Raw genomic sequence first — 24,705 nt, 5'->3', positions numbered from 1 at the left:
CCTGGTCTAAACATACACTCTGTTTTCACACTTATTTTTTGCTGGCAATTAGATAACGTCTACTTCATTATTGAGTGAGAACAATAATACAAAATTTGCTTAAGGCTTTGTCTAAGCTGCTGGTGTACACACGTTTAAGACAAAAATTGAACACTTACTTATGTCAAGGTTAAATATACTGGTAGACGAACAAACTGGCCAAGTTGCATTTATTTCTTGATGTCAAGTCTGTACGGCGCTCATGCACACCATGGCATCTGGCTGCACTTCTGACTATAAATACAGCGAGTGCAAGTTCACTTGAAAATGCACATTTGTACACCTTATGTAAGTTAAAGACAACTACACTAGTATTTGTTGATAGCAAAAGCGTGATCTGAAGCTCCAGGACTGGACCACTCCTGTTTGGTTTAATAAAAAAAAATGTACCCAATCATTAAAAATGGCCATTTGGGGAACGGGCCAGTATATAAAACGTTTGTCAGGTAAAATGTAACCATTTAGCTTTTTTAAAAAATGATTTTCAAACTTTAAACCTTTCTACTGAATTGTTACATGGATATACACTATTATAGCAAGCAACAAATTTGCTATGGGCTATATTTTCAGCAACTTGGCTAACTTTTTAAAAATCTGTGAAGTAATAACATTTTTTAAAAAATAAAATGGTAGCTAAATGAAATCTCTTCTTTCCACATTTAATGTGTTCGGCTGCTTCCAAGTCATATCCCCGACTGCCAACAACAACAACAGAAACCAGAGACCCACTCGAGTGTTTAATTCAAACCTATATTTGCAGTTTCTAAAATGCTGATCCACAGACCACTCTCTCGTTACACATGTGCACCCACGGAAAAGCGAAGAGAACCCCGGTCATCCCTACGAGAGGAACAGCTCCTCTTCCAACAGTCTTCAGAAGGCTACACGTGCAGTCCCTGCGCCCATCCCGGTGGCGATGCCATAAATACACGGCTCGCCCTGCTCGCCCCGGTCCAGCCAGGCCCGCCACTACCTGTTGTAGGCCCGCTCCTTTTTGGACTTCTCCAGGGCCTTGTCCATGGTCTTCTCGTTCTCTCCTCGACATTTGGGGCAGTACCACTTGCCCTTGGGTTTATGGTTCAGCCCCACGCAGGAGAAGTGGAACCACTCGATGGGACACTCGTCATTGTCACAGCCGATCATCTCTCCATAGGAGACCTGATTGCACAGACAGTACGTGGGCTCGTTCGGGTCAATGGGAAGGTCTGCAGGGGACGCTTCCCTCTCGGCTTTGGCCTTGGAGCGTTTCTTCTTCTTGGAGGCCTTCGCCTTCTTCTCCTTAGGCGTTCCGGAGGTGATGTCATCACGGTCGTGATTATTGGCTGCGTTTTCCCGATTCTCGTTGTTGCGCTGTCGCCGGGACCGCTTGCTGTTGGGCTTTTCTGCCTGCGTGACTGTCTCAGGTTTTGACTTATCCTGGCCTGCTTTGCTGTGCCCAGTGGCGTCACTGACCTCTGGATGTGCCTCAAAGAGTTCCACGTGACTGTCCACCTGCCTGGCCCGGTTCTCCACCAGCTCCACCATCTGACTCACGATCTGGATCTTCTCGTCGCCCAGCTCCTGGCTCCGAATCAGGGCCCTCTGAATGCAGTGCAGCACTCTCCGCCTCTGGGTGCCGTCCGTCTCCCGCTTGAACTTCTCGTAACACTCATCCAGTTCCTTCAGGATTTCTGCACAGGAAAAAATAAGCGTTATACCCTCGCTGTAAACCCTACCAAGGCTTTCGGTTCTCTAATCTACAAAAAAAGTAACTGTTGGGCTTCCCTGGTGGCGCAGTGGTTGAGAGTCCGCCTGCCGATGCAGGGAACACGGGTTCGTGCCCCGGTCTGGGAAGATCCCACGTGCCGCAGAGCGGCTGGGCCCGTGAGCCATGGCCGCTGAGCCTGCGCCTCCGGAGCCTGTGCTCCGCAATGGGAGAGGCCACAACAGTGAGAGGCCCACATACTGCAAAAAAAAAAAAAAAAAAAAAAAAAAAAAAAAAAAAAGTAACTGTTAAGGAACAAAAAGGATCAATGCAAGGCTTCCTAGCATGAAACCTTGTAACCTGTAGGCCTCTCTGGCAGGCTTTTTTTTTTTGTTTCCTGGTGAAACAATCTCTAGCACTAAATACAAACATCAACACGGTTCCTATTTATCCAAGTGCCCCTCGAAGCTCCCCAAGGGACTCCGTGCATTCGGAGACTGGGTAATGAAAACTCCTTGCACAGGCAGCTACGGGGAAAGTTCAAGTGTAGGTGAAGTGCTGAGGTCCAAACCTTTATTTTCTGTAAAATTAATGATTATGTCCTATATTTCCATTGTTTTTATTTAAATATTTTTGTAATAATTTAAAGGCTGTTATTTTAGCTATTTTAATGCACCGACGTCTAGAATACCGGATTAATTTAGAGAACGTACATAAATACTACATAGTGACCCAGGGCCTCAGTTTATTGGTCACATCATTCCATCTCAGCAGGTACAGGAATATCTCTGTATTACCCTGTATTACTGAAAACAAGAATGGTTTGTCACAATAAGCCAGGCAACCCAGGCTTGCTTTAAAACAAACGTTGCAGATTTTAGGTTTCCATTTACGGCTTAAAACAGTAACATCTATATCTATAAAAGGCAACAGATTTTAGATAATCTGATTGAAATAAGGAAAGTAAATATTCTTCCCAAGAATTTACTTAAATACACAGATAGAAATTACAGTTATTTTCCCTAAACAGTAACCATTAAATTAAATAGTATCAGATTTTTCTCCTGAAAACCTTTTGTAGTCTCTTAAAATAAGGCAATTCAACTCTCCAACTCAGAAGCTGTGGGAGGATACGGGTGGAGCGAGTATAAAATGTGACATAACCCCTTCCAGATCTTATATCCAATTAGTTATAGGGCATAAACCTCACACTAGAGTAAACATATGAACTTAGGCGAACACTACTTAAGCACATATTATTTTCCAGGCTACATCCTTCAACTGAAGATAGAGCTGAAGACATTTCTTAGAGGAACAATGCAGACTGTCTGCCACCAGGAAGGAGGAATGCCATAGTCTCACGGGCTCTTGGAGTCATTATTCCTGAAAATAAATAGCTCTATTCAACTTATCCAAGTTCTATTTCACAGGTGCTAAAATATGAGTTTCTGCCATTTATTTTTTAAGTGGATTACACATTACAAAACTGTATCACTTGGTTTAATTAGTAACCAAATTTCTAAAGACAATGTTATCATTTCATAGAAAAGAGAACAATTCCATCATATTGCTAATTTAAAATGTAATAGCATACAGCTTCTTTTACATCACAAGCAAGCTTACAGCCACGTGAAGCCCCGCTGTGGGAAAAAAACAAACACCCCATTACAAAATTTCCAAGAAATTCTTTTACCTACACAACAGCATACGTTTCTTCGATGCCCCAAGCGAAGTACTCTTATCAACAAAGCCCCTGAAGTACAAACATCTGCAAACAGGAACCCTTGTGCTAACTAGGGTGGCATCCTGTCAGCATACCTGGCTTCTTCAGCTTCATCAGCTCCAACCGCTGCTGACCCTTTTTTCTAAAAAGGCTCCATACCGACACTACAGGAAAGCAATGGTACCATGGAAAGAATCTAAGGATTAAGTGAGATTGCAGCCGGATTTAAACTGATCTGTCCAATTATTAGAAACGTCTTTTTTGTTTTACGCAGGGATTGCGCTGAAGTGCTTTAGGTAGCCTTCTTCCTTGGTGCGTGGGCATTAAAAAAATAATACTTTAAAAATAGCTGGAAAATATTTTAAATTCAAAATAACCTCAAATATCATTGGTAAACTAATTATGATCCATCCTTATGAATTAATGTCCAGTTGATGTTTACTATGCAAACACTGTTAACCAAAGTTTGACTTGCAACCTAGGAGTTCTTTTAAAAATAAAGCCTTAATTCTTAGATTAGACTGTGCTGCGTATCTCAACACTCAGTACTAAGTCCCAACCAAATGAGTTACGACTATTACCATGACGGATGTTAAGGCTCTGCAGCTCACTCAGGGCACTGGCTTCCACGTGAGCCGGGTAGGATGCGGGTGGGACTGATTTTCTCCGAAGGAGCCAAGTACGCACTGAGCGTGTATTAACTCGACGGAAGACACTCCGGCTCTGAAGCAGTAAAACAGGCTGCCAGACAGTAAGGAAAGCTGTAAGAAAACAACCTCAACGGTATACTGACGTGGACGCTCGAAAATTTTCAGGATGAACTTCTTGGTCTCCTTGAGATTTCCTAAAAATGCTAAGGAACAGTGCCGGTAACGACGAATTCCTCAAAGACTGGGAAACCCGTTAACTCTCCGCTTTAGTCATTCCACCACCCGAGCCGCCTCCGAGCTCAGAGCACACGGGAACCCCTCGGGGGCCGCCCGGCTCTCCCTGTCCTAGGCCACCGACCCACCAGGCCCGGGTCACTCACGCTTCCCCCGCTCCACGCGGCCGCATCCGCGGGTCCTCGGGGCCCGGGCGGGAGGCCCGACTGCGCCCTCGACAGCCCCGGCAGCAAGAATTGCCGGCCTCGCCCTGTCCCCCGGGCGCCGCCATTGCTCCGCGACTGAAGTGACCAGGCTCACGTCCATGGGGGCGGGGCCAAGCCGGTCCCCGCCAATGGGGAGGTGACCAGCCGGCGGCGCGCCCCGCCCCTGGAACCACTGCCTATGGGGGTCGCCGGGCCGGAGGGCGGAGGCCAGGTGGGGCACCAATCACAATGCAGGACCAGAGAACACAGCCCGCCCTAGCTACACCAATGGCCAATGCGACGGCGGAGGCCGAGAGACCCGAAGACATTCAAATCAACTCGACCTCCTCCCTCCTCCCCGCCCCTCTACCAAAGAGAAAAAAGAAAGCAGCGGAAACAGAGACCCTTGCCAGTCACTGCGCAAGGCCCGCCCTCATCCGGCCCAGCAACCAATGGTTCAGCAGCGGACTGATAAGGACATTCCATGGGAGATGCCACGGCCAATTACAGGAGGCCGAGGCGGAACATTCGCAATATGCTAATAAGGCTCCTATAAAAGTCGCTGCGAAGCCGAGCCTCCGGTAGAGCGCGCAGGGGCGCCTTCCCCTGAGGAGGTGTTGGTTCTCTGTGGGGTGCTTTCTGGCTTTCCACCTCCCCCCACTCTTCCGTTTGCCTGCTGCGCAGTCCTGTAAACATGGGTAAACTCCGAGTGACTATCCACGTTCCAAATACAGACCCCAATGCCGTGCCTGACCAGGCAGGAAAGTTTCCCCAACAGCCAGCAATTCCCAGCGGACCCGAACCCTCCGTCTCTCTCCGGCAGTCTGGGCAGCCGGGGCTGCAGAGAACGACCCACAGGTCCTCTCCCCTGCCATGTTCCTCTCCAAGCCGACGATACTTGCCTGCGCCCCCCGAGCGCAGCACAGATGGGCGACTTCTTCGCCACATCCTCCCTTCCCTGCCCTCCCCTTCCCCACTGCACACACGGAATAAAGCCCTGGCCCTCCGCAAACTACACCCGGCCGCGTCGCCTCTCGCAAGTCGGCCCTCACTCCGTGTCCAGGGCCGTGGGCTGGGCGGGGGCGACTGGGGCTACACCACGCGGAGTACGGACCCCGGACTTTATGTAACACTCAGATTCGGGACTGGGTGAAGGTGGTTCCGGGGACAGCGAGCAGGGCCGGGGGACCCCTCGTCCGCAGCGCCCTCCCAGCAGCCCTGCGCGCAGCCCCGTCCCTGCGCCCCTCAGCCTAGCGACCGCGGCACATCCCTCCCTCGGCGCTGTAGCCTGCGCCCCCTGCGCCCCCTCCCCCGCAGCACCCCGCCTCGTCACTTCACTACAAAGAGCGCTTTGCTCGCGCAGCCTGGCGTTGAGACCTCTCGTTCCTCCTTCCTCCTCCGTGTCCGGGCTTCGCGCACAAGGACCTTGGCAAATCAAAGACGCTCCAGACCTTTTGTTTCTGCCGGCAAGGGCCCCGCCGCGGGCTCGCGGCTCTCCAGGAGGGGAGCAGGACGGCCCGCAGCCCCGCGGCGCGCCGCGACCGGTGGGGATGGAGCAGCCGCCCCCGCCCATCCATCCCGCCGTACCTTGGTATTTCGCGTCGATCTCCCGCATCAGAGAGACGTTTCTCTGCAGATCGAAAGGCAGAGACTCGATGGAGTCCAGGTAGTCCTCCACATAGTTCACCAGGTGGATCTGCTCCCCGTTGGCAGGGCTCAACATGGTTCACCGAGGTCCCCGGCGACTCCGCGCGGCTTTCCGCTTCCTCCGGCCCCCGCCCCCTCGGAGCCCAGCGCTGCAAAATGCAAGGCTCCCGCCCGCCGTCGCCCCCCCTCCGGCCGGCCCCGCGCCGCTACATCTGCGAGCCGCGCTGCCTGGGCCCGGGGACCGGCGCCTGGCGGGCCGGACCGGCGCTCGGCGGCCTCAGGCGCGGGGCGGGCGCAGGCGGGCGTGCGGGCGCGCACCCCGGCGCAGGGGCCGGGGCCGGGGCCGAGCGAGCGCGGGAAGGGGCGCGCGCCGCCCGCCGCGCCGCACTTGTCCAACGTGGAAAACCCAAATACCAGTTTCAAACACTTGGGAAACATTCGGCCCCCAGCACCGCGCATGCGCCCCGGCCCCTCCGCCCCCCCTTCTCCCGTGGGCCCCGCCCCCACCGCGTTCATGCCCCTCACCAGCCCCGCCGCCCGGGGGTGTGGGTTTGTCTGTCACTTTTGCCCGGGCGGGGGTCGCGGGGGCAAGGGGCGGCGGGTGAGGCGCAAACTTTACTAGGAGTTTCGCACTTGCAGGCGGAGCGCGTCGGGCGGCACTGCACGCCCACAGGGGGACGCGGGGCAGCAGATAGCCCCGCCCAAGACCTGGCCAGAACCGACCCGGCAGTGGCACCATCGCGAACCCAAGTCGCCACCTCCCTCCCCATGCTCAGCCCCTCACTCTCCGAAGCCCGCCTTGCAGTGGGAAATAAGTACGGCTCGGAACGGACTGGCAACCTCAACAGCCAATCGGGTTGCCGCTCTCACATCAGTAGTCCAATCAGGACGAAGAGAAGGCGGGGTGAGCACGGACACCTCCTCCCGGGCTCTTACTACTAGAAACCCGCGTCCTCCAGGGGGCGGAGGGACAGGGATGGCCGAGCAGGCCGGAAGCGATGGCGCATGCGCACTGGTGCGGCCCAGGCAGCAGCCTGCCCGCGCGGGAGACCTACCATTCGGCAGTCGGACCACCACTCCCAGCAGCCTTGGTGGCTCTCGCGCTTGCGCAGTCCTCACCGCCCTCCCTTTGTGTTGTCGGCCGGAGCCCAGTGTTGAGCGGCTTGGGAACAAAGGGGTTCGAGAGGGGAGCAGTTCCCCACGCCGGGCCCCCGCAGAGGGCGGGCCACCCCGACTCCTTCCCGCCTGTGTCCTGGAATCCGCTCTTTAAGTCCGCGACCCCATTTCGAAAGACCACCCAAAGCGGGGCGGGGCAGGCTTCCACTTGCCGGGGTCCTGGGGGTCTCTCCCTGTGCTGTCTCGGCCCCTCCCCTCCCCCCATGGCTCCTCTCCCCGCCCTAAACTCCTCGATTAGGACTTTCGGAAGAGCCCCGTTGCCTAGACGACGGGCCAGCGCTCAGGCCCGCCCCTTCCGTCCGAGGACCCGCCCACGGGCGTGGCCACGCTCTGGCTTTTGTCCTCTGGGCCCAGGCCTGCGCCACGGCTGGTGTTCCCGGCTTGGCGCGCTCGGCCGCTTCGGCTGTGCTCTGCTGTTTGGCCGTCTCGTCTTCCGAGGGGCGGGTGTCCTGTCGCGGTCTCTAACCCTGTCAGGTAGCTCGGCCGCAGCCTCCGGACGTCCCTACCAGCTCCGCGCCTGGGCGGTGCCGCGTCCTTCGGCTCGTGGATGGGGCGTTTCGGCCTCGCTCCCGGGTGTCCTGCTGCCCCGCGGACGCTCCACTTGGTCGGGGAAGGATGCTCTGAGGTTCGGCACGTTCTCGTTGGAGCTCCGAGTCTCCGGAGAAGCAGTGTTGTGACAACCACGACCGCCGGGAAGTTTTAAGTTACTCTTTGTAACCCAATAGCATTGCAGACCAATCCAGTGTTTATAAAATAGGTAATTATCTGCAGCGGTGCTCATTCCAGCGATCTGCGGGGCGCAGACGACACTAAATGGAGCTGTTTGTCTTTCGAAATGAGTTGTTCACATTGGATCGTTGATGCGGTGATAAATGACGAATAATACTTACACTTTCAAGTAAACGGGTTTGATCTTTACTCTCAGCCCCCTTAACCCACCCTCACATCAGGAGAACGTTCACTTCGATATTCAGGATAATGGTGGTTATTTTGCTTAGCGATTCGCATTTTTCCAGTTTTGGCCCAGCTTAAAGCAAATGATGAGTTAAGTTTCATTTACTGGCCACTAGCCTGCACAAAAGACTTTAATACTATGACGTTATGTGGAAATGGAGACATTATATGGGATAGAGAGTAAACGTTGAATAAGAAAAAAGCAGATAAGTAATTTTAAAGTACAGTTGCAAGAAAGAGATAGGTTCTTTTAATCCTTGCCTTCATCGGCTCTAAAATGAGTAGTGTTTATCTTGATTTAAGAATAAAGGTGAGAAACAATTTACCCCTTCCAATGATAAGCAAGCTGGAGTTTTTTGTTTGTTTGTTTGTTTTTTAATCACGATGTCATCCCAATAATGATTATTCATGTTTTCATGGACTTCACAGACACGTGAAACAAAAAAAACTTATTCATTCAACAAGAAATATTTAATGAACACCTAGCATGTGCTAGCTGCTGTTCTATGCAGTAGGGATGCAGTGGTGAAAAATGTCTGTATGACATTTAATTTACCCCTTGGGCTAAAAAGTCAGAAAATATTTGATTAGCTTTACAAAGTTCTTAAAGTGTATGCCAAAGATTTTACCGTTTTCTGGACAAGGTTAGAAGACCAATAGCTAAGGCATAACTGTGACCATGCATTTTAGATATGCCGCTAAAGAAAAGTGTTTAATTTTGAGGATAGGTTGAAGAATTTTGGTTGTTTCAATTTTGTTCTTTGGAGTGTGTTTCAAAAATAGTTATTAAATTCTCTTTTCTAAGGTTATATTTCTAGTTTAACTGGAGATGCTGAAACCTATGGGAGTAAAAGAGATGAACATACAATTCTTTATGTTTTGAGGTGCTTAAAATATAAATCCTAACACATTCATCTCAAACTTGAATTGCCCTAAACAATATGTGCTATCTTATCTACTCTAGTTTCGATTTACAAATTTTGCTTTGAAAGAAAATGTAATGCTGAGAACTACATTTTTTTTGCTGTTGTCATGAAGGACTAAGAAATGGCATTCGTGATATTTTGGAATCGTTCATTTTAATATACTTTGTTCTGACCTAGACTGGGAGGGGTCACCTCAACGCTCACGCACTCTTTTGGTGTATGTGCTAATATATCTTCCCAGTCACTTTTACTTTAATATTGAACCTGCAAGAGGAGTCATGCTTTTAAGCGTCATTAAATAATGGGTATGTTTATCACTGTTTGAAGATTCCCAGAAGACTTAAGGTAGCATTGCTGCCTGCCAAGGGCTAAGCACCTTATGGGACCAATTTTCAGAGGACAAGATACCACTGTTAGTTTAAAAATCATGATGTCCTATGGCCAATTAAAACATGCCAGCTATCCAGATTCATGTGCGGGGTTTGGTGTTGTCTTACTAAATCTGTTTTCAAAACTTCTAGCTTTTTCCTTGAATTCCGCATATTCTCACAGATTGCAGTCAAGCCTTTTGTTCATTTTCTTATTTTACTGGTATATCTAATATCTGGGTCAGAGCTTTCTCTATCAGATGTTTTACTGCTCAAATGTTCTCCCACCTGCACAACAGGTGGATTTCATCAGAGATTGATTCTGCAGTCCTTTTCTGAATTTGTTTGTGGGTACAGTGAGAGTGTTCAAAAGAACTTGCAATCTAAAGTACTCAGGGATCGGGTAATGCACCAGCAGAACTGTGAGTATTTGGGGAGTGTGTGCTTAGCACTGATGTGGAGGTCTCCTAATTCTGAACGACAGATTCTAACATTTTAGCGTCATGCCTTAGAACACAATTCACGTTAGACTACCGTTTAGCTGCAGAGCTGGACTCCAGGGATCTTGGGGAAAAGTTTAAGTGCTCTAGGAAGATAATTGTTTGTCTCTAGCTAAGCACTTGCCTTTCTATAGAACACCCAAAACAAGCCCAAGAAAGAACTGGGGAACTTATGTGCTGTTCTGAGGACTGCAAAAGCAAAGGGGATTTTTTCCTTTTTTCCTTTCCGTTCTTTTTCTCTTTCTTTTTCTTTTTCTTTCCTTTCCTTCTTTTTCTTCCTTCCTTTCTCTCTCATTCTTTCATCCTTTCGTTCTTTCTCTTTCTTTTTTTGACACGGTTTTGAAAGATATCAATAGGGACACATTTGTCGAGATAATTTGAAAGTAACTTTGAGAGAATCCACCTTTAAAAAGTCCCGTTGAAACCGCAATTCAGAATGTTTTTGTTCTCAAGAGACGAGATGACATAACTTTTAATATTAAAATGAATCCCAGGCAGACATTTCCTACTACGCGTACTTGATGAATGGGTGGTGTCCTAGCTTCGTTCTTTCATGCGCAGAGTGTGTGCGCTGGGGTGCAGACGTGCTCTGTGTGCTGCGCTGGGGTGCAGACGTGCTCTGTGTGTGCTGAGTTGGGGTGCAGACGTGCTTCGCCAGTGGGCGAGGAGCCGGCAGCTGGTGCCCGCCCTGTGAACCGGACCCGGCCGCGCGTGGGCCCGTCCCCAGGCCCGGGTCGCATCGGTTCTGCTCAGTCCCGCGCCGAGAAGGGCGGAGCGCCTCGGCCCGCGCGCGGCCCGGGGCTGGGACACTACCCGAGCCTGCCGCTCCCCTCCCCCACCCCGAGGCACTGCCCCTCCCGCCGCAGCGGGCTCCGGACAGCCCGAGGGAGGCGGGGCGGCCTCTTCCCGACCGCCTCTTCCGGGGTAGGCGGGGCGTGACAGGGCCTCTTCCGTGTGGGCGGGGCCTGGTGGCCCCTCCCGGAGTGGGTATGGCTGGCGAGTCTCTGCGCGCGGCTCGCGGAGCGGCCATGCTGCGGACGCGCAGGGTCCCTGTGGGTTCCTCACTTTTCCGGGCCGCGCTGGGCCTGGGGCCGGGGCCGCGGCCGGGGCGGGCGGCGTCGGGGGCGCGCGGGCAGGGCTGGCTGCAGCCTGCGGGCTACGACACGGGCGTCAAGGTGTACAACAGCCTCACTGGGAGGAAAGACCCCTTGATCGTGAGCGGCGCGGACACCGCCTCCTGGTAGCCCCCGGGGATTGGGGGGGCGGGGTGCTGCGGGAGATGGGGCGGGAAGGGCTGTGGACCCAGCGTATTCGGAGGCGGGGCCTCTGCATGGAAAGCGGGATTGGGATCTCAGGTGGAAGCATTTAATTAGTGATAAAAGCATGTTTAAAGTCATAGTGATTCACAGGTTCGGCTGTGCATTTAGCGATTCAAGTGTAATACAGCCCCGGCTATGCATTCCCCCAAAGTGGTTACTTTTCAAAAAAGGCATGATTATATGATGATCATAACTGAGAGTGGGGTGCCGTTTCTTGCAAATACGTTTCACCTGGTGGATTTTAACTCTGTTCCTAGGTATAGCTGTGGACCAACTGTCTACGATCATGCACACCTGGGTCATGCTTGGTGAGTGTCCTGAGGTTGAATTTCCACACTTTAAGGGACCATTTATTTTGGAAAGAAAAAGCCTTTGCATGTTTTTGCCATCCCTCAAGTGGCAACTTGAGAATGCTGAATAATTACTGTATTGCAGGCATCGTGGGAAGCATACATGTCACAGTCTCGCTTGGTCCCATTTCACAGGTGAGGAAGGTCAGGGAGGCAGTGAGGAGCAGTGAAGAAGGAGGACCTGTTTTGGAATCGTTGGGTAGTGAGATGAAGCCTTTCCAAGGGGCCTTGAATCAGCTGGTCAGGAGTTATTTCTGGCCCCCATCGCTTATTTCCCAGCTTTGGACAGGCCACTTTATTACTTTTTTTTTTTAATATTTATTTATTTATTTATTATTTATTTATTTTGGCTGCGGCAGATCTTAGTTGCGGCATGTGAGATCTTTTTTAGTTGCAACATGCCGACTTCTTCGTTGCGGCATGCATGTGGGATCCAGTTCCTGCACCAGGGATCGAACCTGGGCCCCGTGCATTGAGAGTGCAGAATCTTACCCACTGGGCCACCAGGGAAGTCCCCCACTTTATTACTTTGAGTCCTGGTTTCTTCATCTTTGAGGTGGGGATAATAGTATCCATCTTTTTGAATCTTCACAATTTTATGAAATAACTCCCATAAAGTGCTGCTTAACCCAGTCCCTGAGGTGGGAAGTGTGGTGAAGGCTCACCAGTTCTTTTTTTTTTTTTTTTTTTTTTTTTTTTGCGGTACGCGCCCTCTCACTGCTGTGGCCTCTCCTGTTGCAGAGCACAGGCTCCTGACGCGCAGGCTCAGCAGCCATGGCTCACGGGCCCAGCCGCTCCGCGGCATGTGGGATCTTCCCGGACTGGGGCACGAACCCATGTCCCCTGCATCGGCAGGCGGACTCTCAACCACTGCGCCACCAGGGAAACCCTGATCTCTTTATTGGAGTATTAAATATGTTGGGGGAAATATTGAAAACAGTAGAGGTTATTGTATCTCCCACCCTGGAAAATCTCTCCACAAAGGCAAAAGAGAAAGAAAACAGTTTTACTATCGAATAAGAATTAAACCTTCGAATGGGACGCACAGGCAGCTCGCTGAAAGGATTGCAGAGATGAAGGGACTTGCAGTCTTGTGTAAGCTGAGTGGGCCCAGCTCTCTGGTTCAGGCAGGTCTGCAGTGTGGATTCGGGCACCGGTTAGGCCCCTCCCATGGGGTGGCGAACATTCTTGGTAACTTCATTTCAAAGTGAAGGCTCCCAGGTCCTTGAAACTCTCCTGAGTTATGAGACTGACGGAGGCTTGTTTAGCCATTAGAAGCATTTAGGTACATTTTAAAAGGGCTGAGGAAGAAATTCTGAAAGAAAGGGGGAGTAGGGCAGAGCCTCTCCCTTATCTCCAACTACAGCAGAATCAGGCCTTTCAGTTGTAATTTGGGTCTGTCCTTACAAATACGGAAAAGAGTACGGATCTTCAGTGTACGGCCAAGACAGTGTTCGTGGTTCTTAGGCTGAGAAACGGAACGTCATCAACACCCCAGAAGCCTCCTGTCCGACTCCCTCGCCCAGGCCCCCCTTGAGGATAACCACTCTGGGCATCTCGGCGGTGCATCATCAGGGAGAGTCCTCAATTAGGGGTGTCCCTGCGAGGTAGAACCCTAAGTGCTACGAGATTTCTGAAGAGGTTGTTATCTTGGGGGCAGGGATGGTCAGGCACGGTCAGGCACGGTCCACTGCTCTTAAGTAAAGTTTAAAATCCCAAAGCCCAGGACCGTGTCCTTCCGCGGGTCTGTCCCTACTCACTCTCCAGGTTCCTGTCTCCACACTGTCCTCCCGGCTCGCCCCGCCAGCCTCTGTGCTAAAGAGACAGACACTTAACAGACACAGCTCTTGCTACGTGCCATTCTAAATGCTGCGCAAACCCCAGCCAGTGATATCCTCTGACCACACCAGGTGGTGGTGCTCTCATCCCCAGAGTGTAAATGGGGACAGGTCCCCTGGCTGGGAAGTGCTGAGCTGAGGGGGAGGCGGGTGTCTGCCGAGTCCAGGTTCCCCGCTAGGGGTGTGGCCTCAGCCAGGAGAGCTGGTCCTGCACCTGGGCTTTCAAGGTACCCACGGTGCTTGTGGAGGCCCCGGGGAGCAGCCCCATGCAGGTATCAGGGACCCGCAGCCCCCGAGCTCCTCTGGGCTGCGCATGTGATTTGACTCTTTTCACTCTGTTTTAGGTTCCTGTTAGCTTTTTCTCTTAAATCTCATTTCTTGTAGAGTTTTCCTGACTTGACAAAGAGGGGTACACTGATGATAATTATAGTAAGAATTAGTTGGAATTCCTCCTGCACAGGCACCAAGATTATGTACAGCAACCCTATGACATAGTGGAATTTTGCCCAGTTCATAAATAAGCAGTCTGAGGCTTCAAAAGGATATTTAACCTTTTAGCTCCTTGAGAAGGAGTTTTGGAGATGCTTGTCCCTAGAATTTGGCCTCAGCTCTGTTCGGGGCGGGTGGGTGTTGGGAGTTCAAGGGGTACAATAATAAGGCTCATTTTCAAGGGAAAATGATTTTATGAGCTCAAATTTAGGCCGTGTGGATAGCAGAGATGAGCATGAGATTAGCTGACCCTGAGTTTTAAGGTGGTTTTTATGGGAAACTGGTTTCTTGAGATTTTAAATGGATCTTAGATTTTAAACCCTTTTGCTTTCACAAGTCTGAATTACCCCTGGGCAGTCTGTCCATAAGCTGGTGTTTCTATATTCCACAGTTGTGTGCATGTTTCTTAGGAATGCTCTTATCCAGCTTTGATGGGATTGTCCCTGTCTTGATTGGTCATTATTTGCTTCTATCTCTGGTCACGGTGAAACATTAGTTATTCTAGAACACGAACAAGGATGGTAAAAGCTCTCAGTGTCTTGACCACCTCCTGAACTTGCATCACGAGTGAATTTTTTATACAGTTGAATAGATGTAAACTCAACGTCTGTAAAGTTACAAATGCTGATGCGCTGTCCTGAAATCGAAGCAGCACCTTTCTCAGTGTCTCATGCAGACCCACATGGGCCAGTCAGTAAGAGGCTTTTCCTTTTCTCAGCTGTCCTTGGGGCTGTCCTGGATATCACACGCTCACAGTCAACGTGCGGCATCACGTTAAATGTACGGCACGCTTTTGAAGATCACAGTGATGACTTTCGGTTTTAAAGATGCCCTAACGTTTTTTTTCTTTCAGCTCATATGTTAGATTTGATATAATTCGAAGGATCCTTACCAGGGTTTTTGGGTGCAACATCATCATGGTGATGGGAATTACAGACGTGGATGATAAAATAATCAAAAGAGCCAATGAGGTAAGTGTGGATTATATTGATTAGTGCTTTGATTGATTAGTATTCTAACCCCTATTCGACACTTCTTATTTGCACTTCACAAGACTTTTCAGGCCTTACTGTCCACTCGTGGCCCCCACGAGGATACTCTGACAGGTTATCTTCCTGAATCGTCTCATTCCTTGGAGGCTTCCTGGCCTGAATGCAGGCCCTTCCCTGCCCCCTCAGCCTCCAGGGTAAATACCTTACTCCCTGTTTACAGAGGAAAGTCAAAAGGCCATTTTGGGGCTCAGGAAATTTAGCTCATAGGAGGTTTAATTTTCTCATTTGTTAAGTGAACAGGGTGCTTCTCTTATATCTCATTCAGCATTTAGAGGAAGTCTTGGGGGGAAATCCTAACATAGGGATTAACTAAAATAGTTATATTTTTATTTTTTATTTTTAAAAATTTTATTTATTTTTTTGGCCGTGGCACGTGGCTTCTGGGATCTTAGTTCCCCGACCAGGGATTGAGCCTGGACCCTCGGCGGTGAGAACAAAGAGTCCTAACCACTGGACCACCAGGGAAGTCCCTGTAGTTCTATTGTTATTTATTATTTATTTATTTATTTTGGCTGCACTGGGTCTCAGTTGCGGCATGCAGACTCTTAGTTGTGGCATGCATGCGGGATCTAGTTCCCTGACCAGGGATCGAACCTGGGCCCCCGGCATTGGGAGCCCAGAGTCCTAACCATGGGACTGCCAGGGAATTCCCTATAGTTTTATATATGTGTATATATACGTATATATATATATATATATATATATATATATATATATATAATTTTTTTTAAAATAAATTTATTTCTTGTTTTCTCTTTTTTTTTTTTTTTTTTTTTTTTTGCGGTATGCGGGCCTCTCACTGTTGTGGCCTCTCCCGTTGCGGAGCACAGGCTCCGGACGCGCAGGCTCAGCGGCCATGGCTCACGGGCCCAGCCGCTCTGCGGCACGTGGGATCTTCCCGGACCGGGGCATGAACCCGTGTCCCCTGCATCGGCAGGCGGACTCTCAACCACTGTGCCACCAGGGAAGCCCTATTTTTTAATTTTATTTTATTTATTCTTGGCTGTGTTGGGTCTTCGTTGCTGCACGCGAGCTTTCTTTAGTTGCGGCGAGTGGGGGCTACTCTTCGTTGCGGTGCGTGGGTTTCCCATCGCGGTGGATTCTCTTGTTGCGGAGCACGGGGTCTAGACATGCGGGCTCAGTAGTTGTGGCTCACGGGCTTAGTTGCTCTGTGGCATGTGGGATCTTCCTGGACCAGGGCTTGAACCCGTGTCCCCTGCATTGGCAGGTGGATTCTTAACCACTGTGCCACCAGGGAAACCCCCTATAGTTATATTTTTAAAAGTCTACTTTCAAAGGTTCACCTCTTCTGCTTTTTATGATTAGCAACTCTCTATAACAATTATGTATATCTATAACAGTTATCTCTAACGATCTGTAAAAAATTGTTAAATTATCTAATTTACAGAAAAACCTACATGGAGTGCCTTACATCCTGTAATTTTAAAAATGTATGAATATATGTATATATATAGTGTTTTTTTTTTAGAAAACGAGTTTATACTTTATATTGTTTCGTAACCTGCTTTTTCCACTTATTGCATTTTGAGTGTTTTTTCATGTTAAGTATTCTTAAACATTTTAAAATCGTCTTACAACCTTCCGTCACACAGACATTGTACTTACTACCATCCTTATATTTGGACTCTTGCATTCCTCCCATATTCTGTTATTTTCTCTCAGATTTATTTCCTAGAAACCCCATCTCCCTATTTCCTACCGATTTGCCTTTTTAATAACTAGACAGCATTCCGCCGTTGGGGGCTACTCAAGAGATTCCTCTGGACCTCCCCATCTTTGACTGTTTTTATTGTTTCTAGATGTTAAAAATAGTGCTGCAGTGAATTTCTTTTTCTCCTCCCCTGTTTTGTTTGCTTCAATATTTTTCCCAAGGTGGAATTACTAGGTCAAACGATGAGCAGTTTATCTGATACGATTTGTCACCCTTCTTGGAGCTGGATCATTTCAGAGAGAGGTTACCAGCAGTGCCGAAAATGGGTTCCAACTTTAAACGTATTGCCTCACGTCCTCAGCACGGCAGGGTTTCCCATTTTTACTTAGTCTGGATAGTTCAGTCAGTGTGTCGTGTCCCCTGACAGTGGACTCGACTTCCGTTTCCAGGACTGTCCCTGAACTTCATTGACCATCCGGGTCCTGGCTCAGGCCTGGGACAGAGGCTTTATGTGGACAGAGGTGAGACCGACAGTTCCTGGCCTCCGGACCTTGTGTCCGGCGAGGCACACGGACCCTCAGACGGATGCTCTGTGTGTGACTTAGTTTATTTTGTAAGCCCAGATTGGGGGTGGGGTGCAAAGAGGGTCACCGCGCCTTTCTGGAATTCAGAGATGACTTACTGGAGGAGTTTCGCCCACGCGGGATGTTAGGAAGGGACTGGCACGTGAAGAGCGAGACATTCTGGGTGGAGGGGAGAGCGTGTCCCGCGTGGAAGCCAATCCTGCAGTATCCTTGGCACATGGGGCGGGCGGTGCCAGCTGGCGAAGCTGGAGAGGGAGGGGCATCCCGGCCTGGACGATGACCTGGGAGTTGGGCTTTGTTCCGTAGACCGTGGGACCTTCCAGCACGGGACCAGCTCAGTGCAGTGGGAATGGCCCGCTCTGGGGCGGAGGGATGCGACCAGGGACAAGGGCCTCAGGGAAGGCTCGGTGGGCGCCCTGCACTGGGGGAGGGTGCGCGCTTCGTGAGTGGAGAGAGAGGGAGTTTGAGGTATCGGAGGAAAGCCAAACCAGTAGGAAGCTCAGCTCAGGGCTGTGTTGAAATAAAAATACGCATGTGGTCTTTGTCGTGGTTCCTGGTCCACAGCTGGAGTGATAGTGTCTTCTCTGAGCTAATGGGATGACCAGTGGCTGGGCCCCTAGATGGTGTTGGGATGGGGGCTGGTGCTGGAAGGACCAGCCATGAGTCGAGCTGGAACTTTCACTCCCACCTGCATCCCTCCTGGGCAGTGGGGGAGAGGGGCTGGAGGTTGAGCTGATCGCCGATGGCCAGGGATTTAATCAACCTTCCCAAGGATGGAGCCTCCATAAGACCCCCCGACGACGGGGCTCTGGAGCTTCCCGGTTGCTGGACGTGGAGGTGCTGGGAGGTGGTGCCCGCCGGCCCTCCGAGGGCATGCACGCCCCCCTCCCCAACCTCGTCCCACGTGTCTTGTCCATGGGGCTGCTGCTGAGTTGTGTCCTTTATATAAACTGGTAATGGGAAGTGGAGTGCTCTCCTGAGTTCCGTGACTCATTTCATCAAACCCCCAAATTTCTAGTTGGTGGACAAAAGTGCTGGTGGCCTGAGGACCCCACTGCTGCAGGTGTCTGAACTGGGGCAGTCCTGTGGGACTGAGCCCTTAACTTGCGGGGTCTATGCTGACCCCGGGAGCTGGTGTCAGAATAGAATTGATGGGGCTTCCCTGGTGGCGCAGTGGTTAAGAATCCGCCTGCCAATGCAGGGGACAGGGGTTCAAGCCCTGGTCCGGGAAGATCCCACATGCCGCGGAGCAGCTAAGCCCGTGCGCCACAACTACTGAGTCTGCGCTCTAGAGCCCGTGAGCCACAACTACTGAAGCCCGTGCGCCAGAGCCTGTGCTCCACAACAAGAGAAGCCACCGTGATGAGAAGCCCGCGCACCGCAACGAAGAGTAGCCTCCGCTCGCCGCAACTTGAGAAAGCCTGTGTGCAGCAAAAAAGACCCAATGCAGCCAAAAATCAATAACAATACAATAAATAAATTTATTAAAAAAAACAAATAGGATTGACTTCCAGCTGGAGTCAGAGGGTCGGAGAAGTGGTTGGCATTGGAAGAGAGACACCACGTTTGGTACCAGAAAGGAGCCACTGCAGGGCTGGAGGTGAAGATCAGGCGGTGCCGGCGCTGGCCGTTCCTCATCCCATCCCTGGTTCTCTCTGACGGTTTAGTTCGAGCCCTGGCCTGATTCTGCCTCTGCCTGGTCTCCAAATCCCCCGCCTGTGTCCGGTGTCCCTGCGGTCAGGTGTCCACCCTGGTCCACCACCGGAGCCTAGAGGCGAGGTCACGAGGAGCTGCCCCTTCGTGGGGACCTGTGAGGGAGGGGGAGACGGGGGCGGGAAGGGGGCGGGCGGCTTGGGGCCGCAGGGGCGGGGCCTCTGCCCCCGACTGCCAGGGCCCGTGAGCTGCTGTCGCTGTCCCTCTGCCCTGGCGCCGGAGCCATTTGCCCAGGGCCGTGTGACTTCAGTTTGTGCTCAGCCACTTGCTGGGGTGGTTTTGAGCAAACACGATGCAAGAAGGAGTGTCCTGTCGTCCACGGTGAGGACAGACCAAGGGGAAGGCAGGGGGGGCAGGCATGCGACGTCCCTCTGGAATCTGCTGGGATGCAAGCGGGAGCGAACAGGGTCCGGGACGCGTGGTGGGAAGGTCCGTCCCGCGGCGCGGAGCAGGGTGGACGCTGGAGCCCCGCCTCGCTGGCCGGGGGTAGGACGGAAAGGACAGAAGCCTGTGACCTGGCGTGGCAGCTGGGCGAGTAGCCCGCAGGAAGCCCGCGGCAGGACCGGCGTCTGGAAGTGAAGGCTGCTCAGGAAGGAAGGCGCCCCGGTCGGCGTTTCACCTGTCCTCACGCCCAGCCGGGACGAGAGGCCGCGCAGCCGTGTCCCCGCTCTGGGCGCTTTGGGGTTGGCTGTGAGTCTTCGGAGTCGGAGGTGGAGCTGCCCAGCCGTGGCGGGGGCTTGGCGGGGTGGGCGCCGGAGGGGAAAGACGGGGTGCGCGGGGGGGGGTGGTGGTTAGGGGAGTGTCAGCCGCGGGGTGAAGGCCGGGAGCCTGGGGAGGCAGGGGCTGGGCGTCCGCAAGCGCAGGAGGAGTGGGGCTTCAGAGGGGCCCCGCGGGAGGCGTCGCTTGCTACTTTATAAAGGACTGGCACGACTTAGAACGTGAGAGTCGGTAGGATTGGTTAAAGATCCTCAGCGTAGAGAGTGTTTTAATTTTTTTTTTTTTTTCTTTTTGCGGTATGCGGGCCTCTCACTGTTGTGGCCTCTCCCGTTGCGGAGCACAGGCTCCGGATGCGCAGGCCCAGCGGCCATGGCTCACGGGCCCAGCCGCTCCGCGGCATATGGGATCCTCCCAGACCGGGGCACGAACCCGTATCCCCTGCATCGGCAGGCGGACTCCTAACCACTGCGCCACCAGGGAGGCCCGAGAGTGTTTTAATTTTTGACACCTGAGCGTTTCAGTACTTATTACAGAGCAGGATGCTAACCTGGCACCAAAGGGTCTCTTCTGTCCTCAAAATAGAGTCTTACTTCAAGATGATAAACCATTCATCTGAAACACAGAGTTACGAAGATACCTGTTTGTTTCTTGGGATCCAGCAGAGAGGCTGTTCTTGTGACTGAAGGCAACGTCTTTGACGGTGGCCACACCCTTCATGTCATCGCTCCAGCACTTGCTCTTAAAATATTTTAACTTATAATATTTCACTTTTCTGCATCACTTCCTTGACTTTAATTTTTGGCACAGTTTTATAGTTCATCAGGGATAAAAACCGCAGGAGGATTTCTGGGGTAAGGATGAAAAGAAACGAGGTATATTCGCATGGTCGCATTTTGTGTTAAGAAAAACGATGACAGGGCTTCCCTGGTGGTGCAGTGGTTGAGAGTCTGCCTGCCGACGCAGGGGACGCGGGTTCGTGCCCCGGTCCGGGAAGATCCCACATGCCGCGGAGCGGCTGGGCCCGTGAGCCATGGCCGCTGAGCCTGCGCGTCCGGAGCCTGTGCTCCGCAACGGGAGAGGCCACAACAGTGAGAGGCCCGCGTACCGCAAAAAAAAAAAAAATGATGATAAATGTCTCAGCGACTCCAGCCGAGTTACCCTCTCTGTGCTTTGGAACCCTGGCCCGCGGGCCCTTCCCTCCGGGAGGAAGGCTGGACGCGCAGCTGAGGGCGAGGGCTCGACCGGCCGCGGGGTCCCCTGCCGGGGAGAGCTCAGCTGAGGTGAGCCGGCCGGGGTCTGAGATAACAGGGACCTGGACCCGGTGTCAGCAGCGACTCCTGTAGGTTGTTCTGTGGAGAGAGCAGCGCGAGCCCCTCGTGGGTGGGTCCAGCTGCCTAGAGCGAAAATGTTAGTTCTGGAATATGATTCCCTCTCCCCCAAGCCAGCAACGGCTCGTGCCCACTTCCAGTTCACTGTCACCTGTGAGCGCTCACAGCCGTCCTCACCACACGTGGAGCAGGACGTGCCTGTTTGCGCAGAGGTGTCCCCGACGCGCTGTGTGTCCGTATTATCGGAGCTGGACACGCTGATCCTAGAGCTCCCACGAAAGGGCAGGAAGCAAGAGTAGCCAGGACGAGGGAGGGAGGAGCCCTACAAGATGCTAAAAGTTAAAAACCTATAGAAAGTGGTTGTTGTGTTTGTTTTTAATATAGTCTTTCCCCTTTTTTAGCACAGCTTTACTGAGGTGGAACAGACCTGGGGGAAGCTGCACGTAGTGCACACAGCGTGTGCAGCCCGATAAACCCCCCACACCTGTGACCATCACCGGTGTCGAGATAGTGACCGTCACCACCCTTCCCCCCAGAAACCCCGTCCTCCAGCCTCCCTGCGCCCTACCCCAAAGCACCCCCGTCCACATTCTGCGTCTCTGGAGGCTGTAGAGATTAAACATTAATTTACAGTTGCACGAAGAGACAGACGATGGAACACACTAGAAAGTCCAGAAATAGACACAGTAAATCATGGAAATTTATTTTATGATAAAGATGGCATTTCAGATCATTGGGGAACAGATGAATTACTCAGTAAAAAGTGTTGACAGTTGGGTAACCATCTGGGGAAGAAAATAAACCAAAGTTGGACATATGCCTCACAACCAAATCTGAAGCAGATCGGATTTCACATAAGAGAAGTGGAACCACAAATTACTGGAATAAACCTTGGGACACTTTTTATAGCCTCGTGTTGGGGAAGGCTTTCCTAAGTTTGTTTCCAAACCCAGAAAAGATGGAGAAATGTAAAAGATTGCTAAATATAAAAATGAAATTTTCTACCTGCCATAAAATAGCCATAAGGTTGAAAGACTGAAAAAAATGGAAATTCACACTGGGGATAAAAGGGTGATTTCTTTAAAAAATACTTCCTACATATCAATAAGAAAAGACCTAAAAGACCTACAACTCTGTAGAAAAAAGGTTAATTTCAGATGGTTTAGTGCAGATGGTCCCTAACCACGTGAGATGTTCAAGCTCCCTCAAAATATGAGAAATGCAGCTTAAAGATGCAACGAGATCGTGCTTTTCAGTATCGCGTTGACGTGGTCTAGCCGTCCGTCCCCCAGCACTGTGCCCGAGCCTGCCGGGTCACGTTCAAGCTCCTCCGGAGGCGCTGCCAGCAGCCTGCCAAGGGTGTGCGTGTGTCCTCGGCCAGGGCCTCACGTGCGGGTCTGTAGCTTAGGCTGCGCACTCGCGTGGGTGTCACGGCCGGAGACGGCGAGAACGCGGACCGGGTGGTGCGAGGTTCACGCCCGGCTGGGAGACGGACGCGGACGCAGGCCTGCGTGGGAAGGTGGCGCTCGGCGCACCGCGTGCCCGGGTCCTGGATACCGTGTGGCGTCGGCCGAGGAGACCAGGCGCAGGCGCGTGTGGGGCTCTTGAGAGGAGGTACAAGCATGCAGCTGACCACGCTTGTGCTCCGGGGATGACTCTGACGGCGTTTGCCTTGTGGGAGGGGGGCCGGGCTTGGGCACATTGACCTTGCTCGCGTTCTCCGAGAGAGAATTGCCGCGCAGGAGACTGAAACCAGGTAAATACTGATCAGATAGATGCTGATCTTTGGGTCCCACATTGCGTTTTATTTGAAACTTATGAAACGGCACAATGACACCGAGTCTTTAGACGCTGTTGTTCGGTTGGCCCTTTGTCCTCTGGAGAGATGTGCGGTAGCAGATGGCTTGTTTAGGAGGTCTGCGCTGCCACAGGGCCACGCTCAGGAGAAGGCCCAGTGGGTCTGGGTGCCCTGTCTGCGCGGGAGCGATGTGAACAAGGGTCCTGTGTCCGCAGAGCTGTGTCACCCGCGTGCACGGGAATCCCCGGAGCCGTCCACGGGGTGACTCAGTGGGGCTCTCCACCTTGCAGAGAAAGCGGAGGCAGAGAGGTCTGTTGTCTTGCCCCAGACCACGCAGCGAAAAAGACACTTTGTGCACCAGGTTTATTTCTTCAGTAAACGTTCCTGGCCTCGGTTTCCAGGACGATTCCCTTTTCGGGCCCTGGGCTGGGACGAAGGTGGCCTCAGGGTGACGGGGCTCGGGGTGGCCTTCCACCTGAGGAAGTTTCCTTGTCCTCCGGAGCGGGAGCGTCTTCCCCGTGACGCAGTTTCACGGGGTGGGGTGAGGGGAGCGGACGCAGGTGCCCGCGGAGTTGAGAGCTCACGGTCGCGGACCCACGTAGGCTTTCAGGACGTCAGGGTCGTGCCCTGTGCTGGGAGTGTTCCGCTGCTGAAAAGCAAGAAGCGCTCTAGGAAGGACTGTTGTGTGTGCCGGGCCCCCCTCCCCGCCGAATCCAGAGCCCCTGCGTTCAGAACTCAGCATCCTTCTCTGGGGGTCCTGCTTGCCCCCAGACGTCCAGCCCTGGCCCCTCCAGACTGAACGCCCGTCACAGTCCCCATTGACCGGGGCTGTTTCTGAGACATTTCCTTACACATGTACTTGTGACTTGTTTTCTCTTGCCCCCTGAGAGAGAAAGGGATAAAAGTCGGGAACTCAAGTGGTTGTGTGTCGGACGGGGTGGCCTGGCTTGCCCTGGTCCTAGAAGAGCAGGGGCTACTTTGGAGGTCTTTGGGTTTTGTTTTGAATTATATCACGGAAATCATGGCACTGTTTATTCCCTTTTCTCTGACCAGAAAACAGGTCAGTAAACCTTTCTGACCAGCTAAGGGGCTAGGATGATCAAATGCCCCTTTGTGAGCAGGACCGCGTGGAGGCCGCGCCGTGCGGCCCGGGAGGGGTGGCCGTGCCTCTGGGGTTCCGTCGTGAGCCCCCCAGACTCGCATGCGCTCTTCTTCTTCTTACAGATGAACGTGTCGCCCGCTTCCCTGGCCAATCTTTATGAAGAAGACTTCAAACAAGACATGGCAGCCTTGAAGGTAGTGGGTGATGAGTAGCTTGGACGGTGGAGTCGGTGGGGCTGCCCCCCTCCGCGTGGAGCTGGGGAAACCGCGTCTCTCCTCTGCTTTCTTACAGGTTCTCCCACCCACCGTGTACCTGAGGGTAACTGAAAACATTCCTCAGATAATTGCTTTTATCGAGAGAATAATTGCTAACGGGCACGCTTACTCCACCCCGAAAGGTAGCGGTTATGTTACTAACCTGCTCGCTGGGTGAGACCCCGTGGGATTCTGACGGGCGGGCTGCATGTTTGGGTGGCTCGGATGGGCTGAACGTCTTACTGTCTTTCTTGGTAGGATTCTTACGGCAAAAATGTGAGATTTTCTATGTTTGTGTCTCTTTGTGAAACTGCTGAATCAGTTCTCTTTCAAAATACCTCGCACCGTCCGAGGCGAGATGAGCATCGTAGAGTCGATCTCGACGAGGCAGATGTGGCCGGGT

The 24,705-nt window shown here is 52.1% G+C and overlaps 2 protein-coding genes across 4 annotated transcripts in view; one reads left to right on the top strand and one right to left on the bottom strand.

Moving 5' to 3' along the window:
• Positions 1-775: 775 nt before the first annotated feature.
• Positions 776-6,424, bottom strand: ING1 (inhibitor of growth family member 1). 2 transcript variants are annotated; one of them, XM_060080149.1, is made up of 2 exons: positions 6,103-6,424; positions 776-1,709 (listed from the first exon to the last, which is right to left on the bottom strand). In XM_060080149.1, the coding sequence occupies exons 1-2, from the start codon at positions 6,236-6,238 to the stop codon at positions 1,009-1,011; spliced, it is 837 nt and encodes a 278-aa protein (XP_059936132.1). In that variant the 5' UTR covers positions 6,239-6,424; the 3' UTR covers positions 776-1,008. The 2 variants fall into 2 exon arrangements, with proteins under 2 accessions (XP_059936132.1, XP_059936131.1); XM_060080148.1 differs by lacking the exon at positions 6,103-6,424 and adding an exon at positions 4,477-4,651.
• A 1,301-nt stretch (positions 6,425-7,725) lies between these two features.
• The window catches only part of CARS2 (cysteinyl-tRNA synthetase 2, mitochondrial), a 48,333-nt gene continuing 31,353 nt past the window's right edge, over positions 7,726-24,705 (top strand). The window contains exons 1-5 of one of the 2 annotated variants that reach the window (XM_060080009.1): positions 7,726-8,095; positions 11,663-11,713; positions 14,936-15,053; positions 24,171-24,242; positions 24,340-24,445. In XM_060080009.1, the coding sequence (XP_059935992.1) occupies positions 15,000-15,053; positions 24,171-24,242; positions 24,340-24,445 (232 nt within the window). In that variant the 5' untranslated portion in view covers positions 7,726-8,095; positions 11,663-11,713; positions 14,936-14,999. Of the gene's footprint in view, positions 8,096-11,076; positions 11,327-11,662; positions 11,714-14,935; positions 15,054-24,170; positions 24,243-24,339; positions 24,446-24,705 lie in introns of those variants that run through there. The other variant, XM_060080008.1, reaches the window with a different exon arrangement.

The sequence above is a fragment of the Mesoplodon densirostris genome, chromosome 17, assembly GCF_025265405.1.
Source record: "Mesoplodon densirostris isolate mMesDen1 chromosome 17, mMesDen1 primary haplotype, whole genome shotgun sequence".
Lineage (NCBI taxonomy): Eukaryota > Metazoa > Chordata > Mammalia > Artiodactyla > Ziphiidae > Mesoplodon > Mesoplodon densirostris.
This window is presented reverse-complemented; position numbering and strand designations above follow the sequence as displayed.

Coding starts and splice junctions, on each gene's coding strand:
- ING1 (XM_060080148.1), bottom strand. CDS start 4,636: ATGGACGTGAGCCTGGTCACTTCAGTCGCGGAGCAATGGCGGCGCCCG. Junction 1,710..4,476: donor CCGCGTGGAGCGGGGGAAGC/GTGAGTGACCCG, acceptor TTTCCTGTGCAG/AAATCCTGAAGGAACTGGAT.